This window comes from Eschrichtius robustus, chromosome 17 (genome assembly GCF_028021215.1).
Source record: "Eschrichtius robustus isolate mEscRob2 chromosome 17, mEscRob2.pri, whole genome shotgun sequence".
In the NCBI taxonomy this organism is placed as follows: Eukaryota; Metazoa; Chordata; class Mammalia; order Artiodactyla; family Eschrichtiidae; genus Eschrichtius; species Eschrichtius robustus.
In genome coordinates, this window is record NC_090840.1 from 80,220,927 (window position 1) to 80,237,985 (window position 17,059).

The following is a 17,059-nucleotide window of genomic DNA, read 5'->3' on the forward strand; positions in this document are numbered from 1 at the left end:
CGAAGATAAAATTTTAAAGAGCATCGCAGCTTTATTTGTCTCAGGAGCCATGATGATGTAACTTCTGACCTTCGGAAAGAAGACTGAGGGTTCACTTAATTTAGTGCTGAGTTTTTCAGAAGCCATAGCCAGTTTATTTTCAACAAAATGAGAATTTATGTTGACTGCTTTGTGTCCAGATGCTGTACATGAGCCATGGAGAACGTTAGGGCTGCCCAGAGTCTGGGCAGTCCAGCGCGGTGGGATTCGGCAGGGGGAGGGGCATTCGGACTCAGCAGGAGGGCGGGCAGCTGCCCCAAGTCTGCCCAGCCCTGGGAGGCCCAGGTTTTAGACTCAGATGTCTTGACCCGTATTTGGCAATGACATTTTATCAAAAGTTTCGCTTCTAAATTTCTATCCGCAAGATGAGAAAAACCTTCTACTTTATTAGCAGTTCTCATATTTAAAGCTGTTAAATCTTAAGAGGGAGGGATGCCACATTTTTTTTTGCTGTTGCTTGTTTTTGCTGGATTTTTTTCCTTCTTGAATATGAAAGTCTCTCTGTTCCTTTTTCAGCTAGTCCCTCTTTTCTTCTCGCCATAAATGTGTATACTACCTGGATGGAAAATTAGGACTGCAGAAAGGGAGAGGAGGAATTTGAAACCAGAGAGAGAACTAGGCAGTTGCAATTTGCCACGATCGTATGGCATTGGGTTTCGCGTGGACCCTGACTTCTGTCTCCGAGCGTGAAGAGGGATCACGTAAGCCCCAGGGGAGCGAATGGGACATTCTGGAAGAGTGGCAGAGCAGGTGGGAGTCAAGCAGGAACCACCAGATTAAGGGGGCCGGGCACAGCGAGGGCCGTCCACCTCGAGCATGGGTGGGTGCTCAGCACAGGGCAGAGGCGCGTCCTGAGCCTTGAGCACGGCTGCCGCCCCGATGAGCCGCGTGACTCTGGGAGGGGGGCACCCTCACTGAGCCTCGTCTGTAGAAGCACAGAGACGCCACGTAGGCCCGTGAGGTCGTGCCTGTGGAGAAGCTGTCAGGACGGCAGGGGTCCGGCTCAGGACAGCCCACTCCTCTCAGGCTCCCTTGCTTTTCCCGGGGTTCTCTAGCAGTGAGGGCCAGCTCTCAGCTGTCCTCGGGAAGATTGCAGATCGCCGCCTGGTCTAATAGGTCAGCCGTGGGAGGGGCTGCTCTGTTCCTGGGCTCCGGTTAAAGCAGCCAGTGGAGCCCCCAGCGCACTCCAGGCCAGAAAGCTCTCACCGGCACCGGCACCGGCACCGGCACCGGCACCGGCGTGGTGCAGCGTACTGATGAGCTTGTGAGGGCGTGATGAAACCAGGATAACAAGGATCTGGCCTGTGTTTGCACATGGAGGAAGCGTTCTATACTGAGGAACATCCCGGCGCAGGCCTTGTATCAGTGCTTATTCACCCTGCTTAACACGACTCCTTACAGACGCTCAGCTTGCAGCCTGCTTCCGCCTCTGTGCCCGGCACGCCACGCCCACCACTCACCCGTCTTCAGCTTCGCTCGGGCTCTCAGAACATGCTCAGGCATCGCCGTCTTGTCGTGACACAGCAGAGGGCGGAGGTGCCCCTTCCTCTGTACCCAGGCACTCAGTTCCTGGAGAGCGAGGGCCCGTGGGGGCCAGGAGAGGGGTGAGACACAGAGGAAGGGCCTTGATGGGGACACGCCCAACCCTGGGAGGTGGGCAGTGCTCTCTGAGGAGGCGGCAGTTGGGCTAACGAGTGGGTGGGAGGCGCTTGGAAGGAGAGGGAAGAGGAACATTTCTGGCAGAAGGAGGAGCCATCCCCACAGGCTGGAGGCAAAAGGGCACGTAGCTCCCCGTCTCGGACCCTTTCTCTCATAGGACTTGCCTCCTGGGCTGTAGTCAGTGGAGTTGATGATTAGCCTCTGGTGATATCTACCCGAGAAACCAAAGGTGGGGGGAGAGGACCAGGTGTGGGTTTCGCCGGTTGTGTCCCCTGTATGTTCCCTGTGAGATTTTAGGCTGGCCTCCCGGCTGTTGTGATCTGCGGTATCCTTGTCTGTAAGATGGGCGCGGCAGCCCTGCTTTCTTACCTCAGGAGCTGAGGTGACGACTGCTCGTGGGGTCTCGGAGCTGGCGCAAGGCGACACCCGCAGCACGGATTTTATTATTCACTCCGTGGCTTCCTAGGGTGTTAAACAGCCGACCTGGGATCATTTTCCATTTTGATTAGAATTTCTTACTTGATTGCATCAAGTTAGAATAATGAGAATGTTTATTTCCAGGACAATCCAAGATAACAGATTCAGGATGATTGTTTCCCTACAAAATTTAGAAGAGTGGGAAAGGGGAAAGCAGGAGAGAGTGCGTGAAAGCCCTCCTCAGATACTCAGAATAGCATTAGAAACTGGATTATACCCGCCGTGGTCGAGTCATCCAGATTTTCCACAAATCCGTTCCGGTAAAAGGTTATGCCTGATTCACATACTCCGTGTGTGTGTAGCCTGTTTTGCATCATCTACAGAGTGGCCGTGGTGACAGACCCCCTCCCTCCCGGTGTCTCAGCGATGTTGTGCCTTGGAATACAGCTGTGCCTGTGCTTTGGAAAGATTCCTGGCCTCTGTCCTCACAGACTTGGCCAGGGCTGGTGACTGGACCGCAGGGGCCTTTCCCGCCCCGGTCACACACGGTCCTGCTGGGCAGCCACTCCCGATGGGAACGGGATGGTGCTGGGGAAGTAAAGCGTTTCAGCCCGTAATGGTGTTACTTTATTGTGAAGTGAACTGCCCACGGGTCACACAGCATCGAGTTGTCTGGTCCGTAGGTTTGTGCCTTCCGTGAACTTTGCATCGGTTGGAAAGAAGCCGTGGCTGTCCTTCCTCCTGTCCCCTGTCCCTCACACGAGCCCAGCCCAGGTTCCGGGTGCACAGGCTGTGATTGTCCGCCGCACGTGCGTCTCCTCAGGCCACGCGTCCCTCCAGGACAGGGGCTCTGCATCCCTCAGGCGCCATCGCGCACTCCCTGTGGACCGGCCAATGGCTGCGGTTACGGTGGCAGACACGTTTACTGTGAATGAAAGTCGGGGGCCACAGAGGGGCCTGTGGTAATTCTAAGGCCTCTGTCTTCTCTGTGGGAATTCCTTTCAGTGTTTATCCCTGCCCTTTATTAGTTATCTTTAAGTTTTAGAAGTCAGTTTGTCCTAACTATGTTTTCGTCTTTCTCTGCTTGTTTTCTTTTGTTCTATACAGTGGTGCTGATTACTATGATTATGGACACGGACTCAGTGAAGAGACTTACGATTCCTACGGTGAGTAAATGGCCAGAGTGGAACCATAAATAGAAAGGTCATAGAAACAGCTTAAAGGTCTTAACTCAGGGGAAATTCATACAGACCGAAATTGAGACAGCAGCTCCCTCTCGGTTCATCTGTGCTTATCTAGCTATTTTCAGAAGCTCCTTAAGGTTTAAATTTAATATTTAAAGAGGACTAAAGACTTGCAGAAGATTACAGGAATTCAGATTCTAAACTTAGATTTTCTGTTTGGGATGATTGCCATGTGCTGATCTTCTCACTATTGAATAGTTTGCCAAACTGCAGACCCTTGATAGAGTGGGTCTCTTTGAAGTGTCTTTGCCTCTTGACAGTAAAGAAAATGAAGCAATTGAGACTACAGCCCAACAGTGATTCCACCACCCCCATCTTTATATTTTAATTTATTCGCAATCTCAAATCCTCTAAAAACATTACGGTGGGAATCATCCCGTAAAGGTTACGGAAGCACTGAGCCAGGAAGGAGATGCACGGCTCTCTCAGGCTTACAGGGAGACATCGAAACCCCACTTATTTCAGTGGGAGCTGGCCAAGATGCTGGGGAACCCGTGTCCAGAGTCTCACTATGCAGAAGGACGACAGGTTTAATTAAAAGAATTGGCGGCAGCAACTTAATGATACTAAGAAGCTTCCTTTGCCACGGGGCAGAGATCAGAGAATGAGAAGCTTCACTCAGTTGCAAAGCTCTGATGAATGCCTCGTGCCCAGTGCAAGTGAATCAGGATTCTCGTTAAATGGATGTTATGACATTTCTCTGAACATAACTGAAAAACCATTTTCCAGTGTTCCTTTTGAAGTGCATTTTGTTGTATCACCTGCCCCAAGCCTTGATGACCCGCACCTTGGTTTTGTTGTTGTTGTTGTTATTCGTAACAGCCGCTTAAGAGAAATACCTTGGCTTGCTGAATGAATGCTGTCTACTTAAATTGATGCAAGTTAGCTTGAGGGAACGATGTTGATTGCATGTTTGTATCAAAGACGAGGTCATTTTCAGCGTTTTTCCTTCACAGCTTTTTAAAATTGGTCTCAGTGGACGCATGGCTTTTAAATCGCTGTGTGTTGCAGCAGGAATGTTAACTGTTTGTTGTCCAAGACCGGCAGATCACTCACTGACGGCCCAGAGATGGGGGTGATTGAATGTCCCTCTGTTGCAAAGAACATCATTCGGTATGGATTTAGTATTAGGATGAAAGCAATTTGACATTATGTCATTGAGATTATTTCATATCCAGGAAGTATTTTTGAGGCGTAACTCTCCACCCAATACAACTTTCATGTACTCTTTCTTTGAAGGACCCGTGAAGAACGAGGCCGCATTTCCCCCTCCCAAGCTGCCTGTTTCCATTTTGCGCTCCAGTTTTCTCTCCTTTTGCCTTCACAAATTTTTATCTGTGTTTTCTTTGTTTTTGAAGAAGAAATCCAAGTGACCCTTTTCCCATTCTCTTTCCCATCCATAGATGTCTTCACGTTTAGCAAGAGGCAGTTCAATTTGCTGCTTGAGTTTGTGAGCATTTGTTAAATGAGTGGCCGAAAGGAAGTTCCTGCAAAGTTGGTAGCCATTTAAGATACAAAAATCATTTGTCTTCCCAGGCTGGTAGGTTTTGCTAGTGAGAGGACCATTTTCCATTGTGTTTGTAATTTTTTTTTTTTTTTTAAAGCAAATTCCCTTGGGTTGTTTTAGGACCTCGGGGGATACATACCTTCAGTATGGCATCTACCACTGGTTCAGGGCTGAGTTAGAGTCTGAAAAATGAAGCCAGTGGGATCCCTGGCAGTGGTCTAACTGTGATTCATCTGACTGACTTTAGGGCAAGAGGAGTGGACTAACTCAAGACACAAGGCACCCTCGGCGAGGACAGCAAAGGGCGTCTACAGAGACCAGCCATACGGCAGATACTGACTGTACTGTCTGATGTTGTGACATAGCCAGGCTCCGCCAGTCCTGTATACTGTTCAAAGTAATTGTTTTCTATGAACAATCCCTTTTTAAATAGATCAAAATGCTTAACATCTGAATGGATGGAATTTAAAATTACTTTGTTGAAACATCAACCTGGGCAGAAAAAAAAAAAAAAAAAAAGACATGTAAAATTTTGTTATTTCCAGTCTGTATATGAAAAAATAGGTCATCAAAAGGAAAAAAAAAATAACTTTGATTAACTAGCGTTAAACAAAAAAGACAGGTTTACTAAATATGTTAATCCATCCTTTTAACATAAGCCTCACCTTTCATTTTAAAGGTTTCCATAGAAATTCAGTTATTTTATCTTTCAGCCATATGCTAGTTGTTTGTTTTTTTTTTTTTCTCTTGCCAACATGCGTAAAAAGGGAAGCCAATTACAAGTGCAAATACTGTGGTATTCTTTTGTAACTCAAGTCTTGAAGTGTTCTGTAGTGTTAAGCAAAGTCTCCTCTTGCTTGATACTAAATAAACTTTCGAAAGAAATTTTGTGTGTGTGAGCTAACAATTTCATGTCTCTCTTATTTATAAAAAGGCCTTCATAAATAGTCGTAAACAGGGAAAGGATTCATTTAACAACGCTTGTCAAAAAAGGGTCACACTAAACACCGTACAACTTATTTAAAACACGGTATAAAATTAAATGTACCATTATATACTCACCGTAGATTTAAATGCTGTTTAAAGAGTCCAAATGGTATCAAGCTGCTTGAGTGGCACGCTAAAAACTGCGCAAAACCAAATCTTGTTTAAAAACTGGTTTTAAAATAACTACTGATTTTCTGAAAAAGATGTGATCAGTTTTCATCTTGTTGAGCGTTTTTTCACTAGTGCAACTTTGGATTTTTTATGAGAATTTTGGTACCTTAATGAACACCTCGCTCCATGCTGGAAGCAATAAGCACAAAGCTTTTAAAGACATTCTGACTTGACTAATTGAGGTCGCACTCGCCAAGGCTGAGGATGTGTAACCCTTAAACGGTCTTCATTTTCAAAGGTAAATAAATCAAATAAGATTTTAATCTCACTTAATTGATCTCAGTACAACTAATAAAACCAGGGAGGTTACAACTTAGCAAGTTTCATGATCCATTTTAGAAAGGTCTTAAGATCGCCTAAATTCTCATTTTAAAAAGTTTAATTTGTTTTAGTAACCTAAAAAGCCTTAGTTCAGCCAGTTTAATTGGGGCCAATTATTCCCTATTAAACAAATGTAAAACCTCATAACCAGTTGTTTGTAATACATTCTTTGGTTAGTAATCGAGGGCACTTCTTAAAACTGACCAATATTTATAATAAAGTTTTTCTTTAATCATTTGGCTAAGTTTTTTTTAAACTGTAGATTCTGTAAAATGTTTAATTTTTATTTTCCGAGGGGTTTCCTTCTCTTTGAGTAAAAAGGTCTTTCCTTTTGTTAGGAAATGTTGGCCGTCTCGGAAAGTGGAAGGAAGGTTGTGTCCGTCCAGCAGACACAGGTGAGTGAGTGCCTTTGTTCCAGTCATTTGACGTGCTTCTCTGAAGTCGCGTGGAACCTTTCCCACACTGTTCCCCCCGCCAGCGCTAGCGACTGTGGCTAACTAACTTCCTGAATGTAAGCAAGTCAGACCCCAGGGAGCTCTGCATAAGCTGCAGAGGTGGGAGGCTCGGCCGTCACACTGTGTAAGTAACTCCATTACTTTCCTCCGTAAAAACGTAACAGGCTAGTCGGTAGCATGATCAATTTTTCAAAAGTCTCAAGTGAAAAAGCAGTTTACCGCCAGCGACGCTATCGTCCCAATTTTATTTTTTAAAAATAGACTGTATATATTCTCTCTCTATATATCCATAGGCAAAATATTACATGGATATGCTGGAAATTTTTTTTTCAAAACATCTTTCTTGAAGTGTAATTGCTGTACAATGGTGTGTTAGTTTCTGCTTTATAGCAAAGTGAATCAGTTATACATATACATATGTTCCCGTATCTCTTCCCTCTTGCATCTCCCTCCCGCCCACCCTCCCTATCCCACCCCTCTAGCTGGTCACAAATCACCGAGCTGGTCTCCCTGTGCTGTGCGGCTGCTTCCCACTAGCTAGCCATTTTACGTTTGGTAGTGTATATATGTCCATGACACTCTCTCACCCTGTCACATCTCACCCCTCCCCCTCCCCATATCCTCAAGTCCATTCTCTAGTAGGTCTGTGTCTTTATTCCCATCTTGCCACTAGGTTCTTCGTGACCTTTTTTTTTTTTTTTTTTCCTTAGATTCCATATATATGTGTTAGCATACTGTATTTGTTTTTCTCTTTCTGACTTACTTCACTCTGTATGACAGACTCTAACTCCACCCACCTCATTACAGATACCTCCATTTCGTTTCTTTTTATGGCTGAGTAATATTCCATTGTATATATGTGCCACATCTTCTTTATCCATTCATCCGATGATGGACACTTAGGTTGCTTCCATGTCCTGGCTATTGTAAATAGAGCTGCAGTGAACCTTGTGGTGCATGACTCTTTTTGAATTATGGTTTTCTCAGGGTATATGCCCAGTAGTGGGATGGCTGGGTCGTATGGTAGTTCTATTTTTAGTTTTTTTAAGGAACCTCCATACTGTTCTCCATAGTGGCTGTATCAATTTACATTCCCACCAACAGTGCAAGAGGGTTCCCTTTTCTCCACACCCTCTCCAGCATTTGTTGTTTCTAGATTTTTTGATGATGGCCATTCTGACCGGTGTGAGATGATACCTCATTGTAGTTTTGATTTGCATTTCTCTAATGATTAATGATGTTGAGCATTCTTTCATGTGTCTGTTGGCCATCTGTATATCTTCTTTGGAGAAATGTCTGTTTAGGTCTTCTGCCCATTTTTGGATTGGGTTGTTTGTTTTTTTGTTATTGAGCTGCATGAGCTGCTTGTATGCTGGAAATTTTTGACAGTAATCATCTTAAGCTTGTGAAAGTATGATTTGTGTGTGTGTCCTTTTCTACTTTGAGTTCTGCAAAACAAATTATTGCTTTTAATAAGATAAATATGATAAGGTGTATTTTATGAAATTGTTTCATAAAATTTTAAAAACAGGGATCTGTGAAGGAAAGGTGCCCTTAATTAGGTCTCACTTTTTAGATATTCTTGTTTTTTCCTACACCATCAGAAACACTGCTTAGGGCCCGACGTTCCAGAGACTCTTACTTAAGAGTGTGTGTATCTGAGCCCTGCCCCTCACTGGGTGACGCTGGCCGAGACCCCCTTTGAGGACCTCACTCATCTCTCGCAGTTGTTCTGAGCATTAAGTGAGGCGGTGTTGTGTGAGTGTTTTGTAACCTGGAAGGTGATAACAATAATGCAGTTTAATTGTTGAAGTTGAACATGCATGTTTCGTATGAAGGGGAAATATATGAGCTTTTTTGTTTTTCCTTAATCACCAAAATTAACCTAAAATAATTAAATTACTCTTAGGAAGAAAATAGTTCTCTTCGCTCTCATAAATCAAAATAAGTGTTCTGGTTTTTTTTTGTTTCTTTTTTGTTTGTTTGTTTTTTGGGGTTTTTTTTTTTTTTTTTTTTTTTTTTTTTTTTTTTTTTGGTGCTTCTCTTCTTGTACAGAAAGGGAATGTGATATATAACATATTTTTTCAATTTGCGATGTTATATTGAAATGTTTTCACTATTTTCTTTAATAAGTAATTTTTTTGTTTTTTTTTTGTTTTTTTGTTTTTAGGAATTGGCATATTGAATAGTAAGTGTAGGTTTCTTTAATCAGAAATTATGGACAGGTCCCTGGAGGGTTAATCCCCAGATAGTCTTAAGAGCTAATTCATAGGACTTGTTCAATTTTATGTTTATTTTCATTTTATTAAAGAATCCACAGCTCCATTGGACTGCACAAAGGGGTTGTGAGCCAGAAAGGTCAGGAACCACCAGGAATGCTCTTGGACAGGAGTTCTTCTGCTTGGCTTTCTAGGGCTTCCCGTATTCGGCAAATACCCTACTGAACCTCATTTCTCCCTGTTTCAATAGGAGGACTTGCAGACAAGCAGCCTTCTCCTGTCCCTAACCGCACACTGCATCCTTCCCAGATCTTTCCCCTGGCCTTTGTCTACCCCCTTGGGATTCGTTTATCTTCTCATTTGACAACGTTTACTGAGCGCGAGTTCTTCCCCAGACACAGAGGAGGCACCAGGAACACAAAGATCTATAGGACGTGGACCTTACGCTCAAGTAGTTCAGCATGGATGGAGTTGGTAGATGACACACCAGCACTTGCTGCCCCTGGGCCTTTGCCCCTAGCAACCATGCCCATCCTTCAGGACTCGGCCCCACGCCCCCCCTTCCGTGTCTTCAGCAGTGAAACCACGATCCCTCCGTGCTCTCTGAAATAGTGTGCTTAGTTTATACTTCTTCATTGTAGTATTGATACCATATGACTTAGATTGGTTATAAGTTGCCATTATGACCAAGCCTGTGCTTAATCACTTTCTATAAATGATTTCATTGAATCCTCACAATGATGAGGGAGGTGAGTGTCATCTCCATTTTACAGAGGAATATGCTTAGGCGTCAAGAGGTGAGATCACTGTGTCGGATTCCAGGCCCTATGACTGGTAGAGCCAGTTTTGGACCATCCACTCTGATCCAGAGTCTTTGTCCTAACCGTGCCGTTGCACTGTCTGCTCTCTGGGCTAGCACTCGCTCTCCCATGAGATTAAAGGCTCCTTGAGGGCAGGGGCTAATTTTTATGTCGCCTTGTATTCCTAGAAGTAAGCCTCACAACACTGAGTGTTGGCAGACGTTGTGACTGATAACCAGCCCCTCTGTCTCTGTCCCACCCTGCCCCAGATTCCTCCCTGGAGAGATTCTTTGGCTGTAGTTAGGTTCTGAATCTTGCTTTGTTCAAGATATTGCAAGTTGAATAAGTATCAGCGTTCATGCAGACACGTTGGCTGAGCACCTGCTATGCTGCAGGCAGTGGAGACGCAGCGGCGACGACAGTCTGCTGGGGAAGTGGGCCAGGCAGGCGCCAGTGACTGGACGACGACAGATGTAGCGTGGGAGAGACATGGACGCCAGGCGGGGTGGCGGAGGTGGGACGGGTGCCAGCAGGGCTGTTAAGGACCAGTAGAAGGCAGCCACATAGGGAAGGTCTTCTTGGAAGCAGTCGTACCCAGCTCTGTCATTTACCAGCTTTGTTACTTAACCTTACTGAACTTCAGTCTAAACTGCAGCTTCCCCATCCATACAATGGACACAACAGTGAAATCTACCTCAGTATAGCTGTGAGGATGAGAAGCATGCCTGGCACAAACCTAGGTACGTGCTCTTGCTTGTTGCTTTATGCAGATATTTGGATTATAAGAAAACACAGTTATCTAGGAAATTTCAATTATTTAGGTAATTAGAGAAAGCTGTAGATGATGCTGTCTGTGTGGGCAAGGGGCACATAATGAAGGATCTTGCAAGTCCTGCTAAGAAGCTTAAATACGGTGAGCCCACGTTGAAATGTAATAAATACCCTCTTCACCCTTGAGCTGGCCCTGCTGCATCCCCCTAGGCAGAGATGGTGCCTTTTTCAGCCTGTGTTCCAGCAGGAACTTTGTGCAGACCTCTGTTTGCACTGGTTATTGATCTGCTAGCCAGATGGTGAGAGCCTTAAAAAACGGGGGCCTAACCTTTCCATCCTTTTTGTTCCATCTCTTAGCGCAGGATTTGGCAGCCGAAAGCGTTGAGCAAGACAGTGAACATGGAAGAATGACACTGTCGGTGTGATCAATATGATTCGTAATAGGCAGCGTTAGGAATGGTTAGGAATAGTTCACAGAGACCCAAAAAAAGGAAGAAGAAAAATCACTCATGTAAATCAGTAATAGTCTAACTCAAAATTAGACAGTGACTCTGGTCACTGTGTACAGAGAGACAGGTCCCAGAATTTTTTTTTTTTTTTTAATTTTATTTATTTATTTTTATTTTTGGCTGTGTTGGGTCTTTGTTTCTGTGCGAGGGCTTTCTCTAGTTGAGGCAAGTGGGGGCCACTCTTCATCGCGGTGCACGGGCCTCTCGCAATCACGGCCGCTCTCGTTGCGGAGCACAGGCTCCAGACACGCAGGCTCAGTAATCGTGGCTCACGGGCCTAGTTGCTCCGCGGCATGTGGGATCTTCCCAGACCAGGGTTCGAACCCGTGTCCCCTGCATTGGCAGGCAGATTCTCAACCACTGCGCCACCAGGGAAGCCCCAGGTCCCGGAATTTAAAACAGATGATTTGGAGAAAAAAATTAAAATGTAGTCAAAAATCTAATTAACCAAGTTAAGCCGCTTTACAGGTTGGTTATATGTGATAAGTATATATAATAAAGTTAGTTATTTTATATGCAAATCATATCTATTATTTATAGTGATGTACTATTTATATTGATTTATATTGTAGGAATAGAAAAGAAAAAAATCCATCATTATGTTTAAAATAACAAAATCTACTTTATGCTTGATTCTGTTTCCATCTTTGAGGAAGGTTGTGGAACATTTTAAAATCTGAATTCCATCCTCCCCTTATCTAATGGAAAATCCTTTCCAATGGAAGTTGATTCTGAATGGGATTCTTATTCCAGGAATCTGGTTATCTTTCAGGGATCAGCACCGACTGCTGTACCTGTTTTTCTTGTCTTGGCGTGAGTCCTTCCATGGCTCCCAGCGCACCATCCTGGCCCGGCCCGCCCCTCCAGCTGCTCCCCCAACCCGCCGTACCGCTCCCAGCCTTGCTCTGCTCCAGCCTTGCTCTCGAATACCCTTCACGGTGCTTTGATATCTGTGCCATTCTCTGCCTGAAATCACATTTCCTTACTCTTCTCCCCGGCTCTCGATATAGCTGGTCAGTACTGGTCTGTCCAACTTTGGAGTGAGACTTGAAGCATCACCTCGCTCAGGAAGTCTTCCTTGGCCCAGTGTCTCCACATCTCCCTGGGTGCAGAATCCCTACTGGAGGGCCCTCATCTGCAAAATGGGGTCCTACGATTGACTGTTTACTCTCCTCTCCATCCCTCCCCGCCCCCCCCCCCCACCCCGAATGTGAACATCTTCAGTGCGGGTACCATGGCTTAGCACAGCCGTCGTGTATGTGATGAGTGAAATGAACAAGGTGACCTGGTGTCTCCTGGTACGGGACGGTCGATTAGGACTTCACCGGCCTCATCGGGTCAAGTTAGAGTCATTCTTCCACTGGAAGAGAATTTACCAGGTTGTTAAACATTGCCATTCGCACATGCACGTATGTAAGAGCTCACCCGAGCACCACGGCAAGATCCACGCCTTTCCTCACCTCCCCACGTCTGCTCCCCGCCACACTTCCTAGCGCCCAACAGGCTCTCAGAACAAGGAGGTGGGACAGATGAGCAGACGCCGCCGTGACGGTCGTGGGGCCGGAGGTGCCCTCCTGAAGCCGGATCTCTGCTCACTTGTTGACGTGTTTGTCTTTCTCTCTAGTGGCGTCACTTCAGGTTCTTTAAAGACAGAACCACGTCTCATTTGACTTTCCGTCCAGATCCCAGCGAGGTGCCTGGCGCAAAGCGGGGACTGACAGTGCTCACTGAGGGGCGAATGACTGAATGGATTAATGAGCAAACGACGCTGTAATTCTTAAAATACTGACACTGAGCCCTTCTCACTGTTAGTTTGGTTTATCAGTGGAAATGAGATAATTGACTTCGGTAACCATTGGCTTTTTCAGTGGAAAAGGAGAAGTTGGAAAACAAAAACATGCCCTTTGTTTAGTAGGTGATAACATGTGCTCGGTACAAAATCCAAAACTTCGGAAAAAGGGAACAATGAGAAGTTGGTCTTAATTCCCACCCCTGCCCTCAAACACCCAGAGGCAGCTGTTGGTCTTGGTGTGTTTCTTTGTTTTGTTTTTTGTTTTTTTTCCAGAGATAGAAAAACATGTGCTTTGCTTCTGCACAGACTAATGATTACTGTTTTTAACAGAGAGAACAGTACACTGTTTTATACCTGCCTTGTTTCAATTTAGAGTATATCTTTGAGTTCATTTTCTATCATTTTAAATTATAAAGGTATGTTTTTCTTTTTATTGGCTGAATAATATTTATATGAACGCACCATAATTTAAACAACTGTTGACATGTAGTTTTGCTTCCAGTATTTTGCATTCATTAAAGACAGTGCTAGAAAGCATAGCCCTTCATCTCTGTTCTTGTGCACGTTCGCATACCTCTGTAGAATAAGTTTCTAAGGTAGATTTATTGAGTCATTACATTTTCTTAGAGTTCTTACTATATTGCTCCCCGTAGAGGTAATGGTGTATCTTAATATGCTCTTCTGAAGGAAGCTTGAACCCTCAGTGCTGTACTCTCCATCACCGTGTACAACTGTTGGCACCCGCGGCCACACGGAAAACTCACCCGCGCAGAGTGGGTTCACAGTGGCCTTTCCTTCCCACGGAGGTGGGCACGTGGTGGGCTGGATCCCCGTGTGAGTGAGTGAGTGAGGACAGCTCTGGGCGCGGCTGTGTCCTGCAGGGGTGGTGAAAGACCACTCTTCTTCGGGCTCCCGCCGGTCTCCTCTCACTTCTGGAGCCTCCTTTCACGAGCCGATGGATTCTAAGGCCGACCTGCAGCGGCAGGCCCTGTGCTCAGCACTGTGGACACACCCGGGGAAGGGGAGGCCTCCGCTTTTAAGGGGCCCACAGTCTCTCTGAGGAAGCCGGCCCCCAGCTGGCCCTTCCGTCCGCCATATCTTTGCCCACCTTCTTCTCTTCTCTGGGTATCCAGAGCCTGCCGGTTCCTCAAGATCTTCTCTCTCTCCTTCTGCCCAAAGAACCCGTGTCTCTCTTCACTCTGAGAGTACTGGCCAGTAGCACCCAAATGGCGAACCCCTAATTCTGATCTGCTGATTGACGTGTGGGTTGTCCTGCAGTCCTGGGGAGTCCTCGAGGGTCAGGAGCAAGTCCGTCATGTGTAATTTAAGAGCATGCAGTCATCAAGCCATTCAAGAAATAGGCACTGATGAATTAAACAGTACCCTAATGAATAGATGCACTGTATTAGCTGTTTCCTTTTTTTAAGTCTTAGCCTTTAAAATAACTGTCTGTGTCTGGTTCGTCCTGGCACACCGGTGCCGCATGCGGGGGCCAAGGCGCACTGTCCCTGGCGCCGCGAGCGGTCATGACAGGCGAGGTGAAGGCAGAGGGTGCAGCGGCACAGGTCACGAGCTCTGGCCGAGGAAGGGCGAGGAGGGAAAGGCTTCACAGAGGAGGAGAAACCTGAAGCGGGGTTTACAGTTAAGTTCAAATCTTGAAGCAGACACGGGAGGAGGAGATGTCAGAGTTGCCAGGCTGGTGCAGGTCGGGGGAGGAAGGGAGGGTCCTCGTGTGTCTGGGGACGAGTAAGCAGTTGCTGGGAACTAAGGGGCAGGTGCCGGTGGGCGGTGGGGGGGGGGGGGGGGGGGGAGGCGGGAGGGATGGGCAGGGCTGGGTCACGTCACAGGGAGCCTCGAGGACGGTCCCCCTCCCCCTCCCCTCCCCCCCCCTCCCCCCCTCCCCCCCGTGACCAGAGCAGTGAGGAGCAAGCGTGGCGAAGGCGCGTCTTCCCTTGTGATTAGATTCTGTTTTGTGTTTTGTTTCCTTCTGGTTGCCGCTTGGGTTTTGAAACAACAGCTTTGTTGTAATTAGCACGTCAAAATATATTGCTTGGTGTTAGTTAGTAAATAAAATTTTGTCTAAATATACCTGAAAGCTGGGTCTCTTCTCAGGTGGCAGGAAGGCAAGGGCAGTGCCAGCGTGCATCCACAGGAAGTCACTGCACGTTTTCGTTCGGGAAGTTCCGCGTGAAAAGAGGCGTGGCCGTTCCGAAAGCCTCCTTCCCGTACACGTCGTACACGTCGTGGCGGGGAGGAGTGTCGCCGTCGCGTGCTGTTTAATCATTCATCTGCCTTCCTGAACGAAAATACTTTATGTCCTGAATCTCTACAATTCTGTTTTGCATTGTTTTCCATAAGTATTCTCATTTCTGTCAAATTTCAGTTTGCCTGCTTCCTCTGCCTGAATCCTGCCATTCCCACCAGAGTGTAAATAATTTGTTACTTGAAGCATACAAATACATATCATTTTCCTCTCTTTCAGGAACTTTCCTTCCGATTATGGACTGCTTAAGAATAATCAGCTCACCAACGTGCCTAGTCAGTAAATGAATTCACTTGAGAACTTGAAAATCATCTTTTTTTTTTTTTTTTTTTTTTGTACAACTTTGTGTTTCGTGAAATGTTTTATAAAGTAGTATGCTTTTTAATTTGGAAAGTCTGTTTGAAAAAGGGAAAGAAAATCAGTTTCTTTGTCTCCTCATAACAGAAAACAAATGATTTGTGTATTGCTTAACAAAGGCTGCCCATCTCAATCTCTTCTACTTTAATATAAACCTAGAAAAACAAAGGCTTGTTATTTCAGCCCAGCTCTAAATTCTGCACACTTGAGAACCATATATGGCTGCAGCTCACAGCTCACAAGAAGTCAAGCGTCAGCGCAAATTCCAGCTTTGAAAATGATTTATCCAACTCAGTTATGGACCAGTAAAGATGAACGTGTTATGCCGAAAGTACGCCGCCACATAGAAGGTTAATTATAAAGGCTTCTGCGGGAAGCGGTGGCACTGTCAGAATAGAAACCCGATTTTCATGGCTCTGTAATTTGTTGTGGAACATAAAGGTCATCATCCCCATGGACAGTATGGTTCAGTTCCTTCTCTTTTCATCACTTACTGGTGCTTTGTGATTTTCATTCAGTACGCCCCGGGAGGATGCGTTTTATTCCTTCCGCTAGAAGCTCACACAACACGCTTCCTAGTCTTGGAATTTCGGAAACAGTCTTGTGCATTGTTAAATTGTCACTTTTCTTACCTCAAAGACACATTCCCTCAAGGCGTTCACTTTTTACAGGGTACCGTGTTGGGAGCATTGTGTTAAAAGCACAGAACAACTTCTGATAGGTTTGCTTTTCCTTATCCTCTCGTGATGCACCCTAAAGACATGATCTTCTACTCCTGCAGTTGGCACTTTTGCGTTTGTCAGATACGTGTTTCTCCATCTCAGAAGTGCAAGGAGTAAAGGCCCGCGACCAGAGGGCCGCGGCAGTGCTGCAGTGAGTGGGTGTGGGCGCCCACCAGAGCACGGTCAACAGCGCCCCTGTGTGGAATTAATCCTAAACAAGCAGGAACTTTAGGACGGGCGCCAGACTGTCATGAGTGGGGAAGAATTTGAGCTCCCTTTCTGCCTGCAGCCTTTTCCCCTCCTGAGTTGGGGACACAGTCATAAAGCTGCAAGTGGGATCCCAGGGATTCGAACTGTCCAGCTCACCTCCTGTCTGTCCCCCTTCTCCCAGCCTCACTCTTGCTGCCTTAGTCTTGGCCTCACACTGTGCTGCCTGTATCACTTAAATTCACTGAGCACACATTTACTGAGAGCCTCCTACATGCCGGGCACCGCCCTGCGTGTGAGGGCACAGGACAGAGCAGAGGGGCTCCTGCCTCGAGGAGCTTACATCCCAGTGGGGGGAGCCAGACCATCACCCGCAAACCGGAGGACGCCAGGCAGTGACAGAGCTGGGGGCGACAGAGCACAGTCACGGGAAGAGGGGTTAGACTTGACTTTGGGCCGTAGGGGAATAATAAGGTGATGTTTCAGCCAGGACCTAGAAAAGGAAAGAAATGAGCTACGTCGAGACACTAACAGGTGCCAGGATCCTGAGGTGGGAACACGAGGGCTGGAGGAGCCCCAAGGATGCAGGAAGGAAGTCAGGGCGGGGGCGGGGCCCGGG

The 17,059-nt window shown here is 46.2% G+C and overlaps 1 protein-coding gene and 1 long non-coding RNA gene across 2 annotated transcripts in view; both read left to right on the top strand.

Annotated features, from left to right (window-relative positions):
• The window catches only part of KHDRBS3 (KH RNA binding domain containing, signal transduction associated 3), a 156,627-nt gene extending 150,876 nt beyond the window's left edge, over positions 1–5,751 (top strand). The window contains exons 8-9 of the mRNA XM_068525548.1: positions 3,223–3,281; positions 5,114–5,751. Coding sequence (XP_068381649.1) covers positions 3,223–3,281; positions 5,114–5,205 — 151 coding nt within the window. The 3' untranslated portion in view covers positions 5,206–5,751. The remainder of the gene's footprint in view (positions 1–3,222; positions 3,282–5,113) is intronic.
• A 429-nt stretch (positions 5,752–6,180) lies between these two features.
• Positions 6,181–15,454, top strand: LOC137751088 (uncharacterized). Its single transcript, XR_011070686.1, has 3 exons — positions 6,181–6,262; positions 6,684–6,740; positions 15,374–15,454. It is a non-coding gene; the product is annotated as an uncharacterized lncRNA (long non-coding RNA).
• Positions 15,455–17,059: the final 1,605 nt, after the last annotated feature.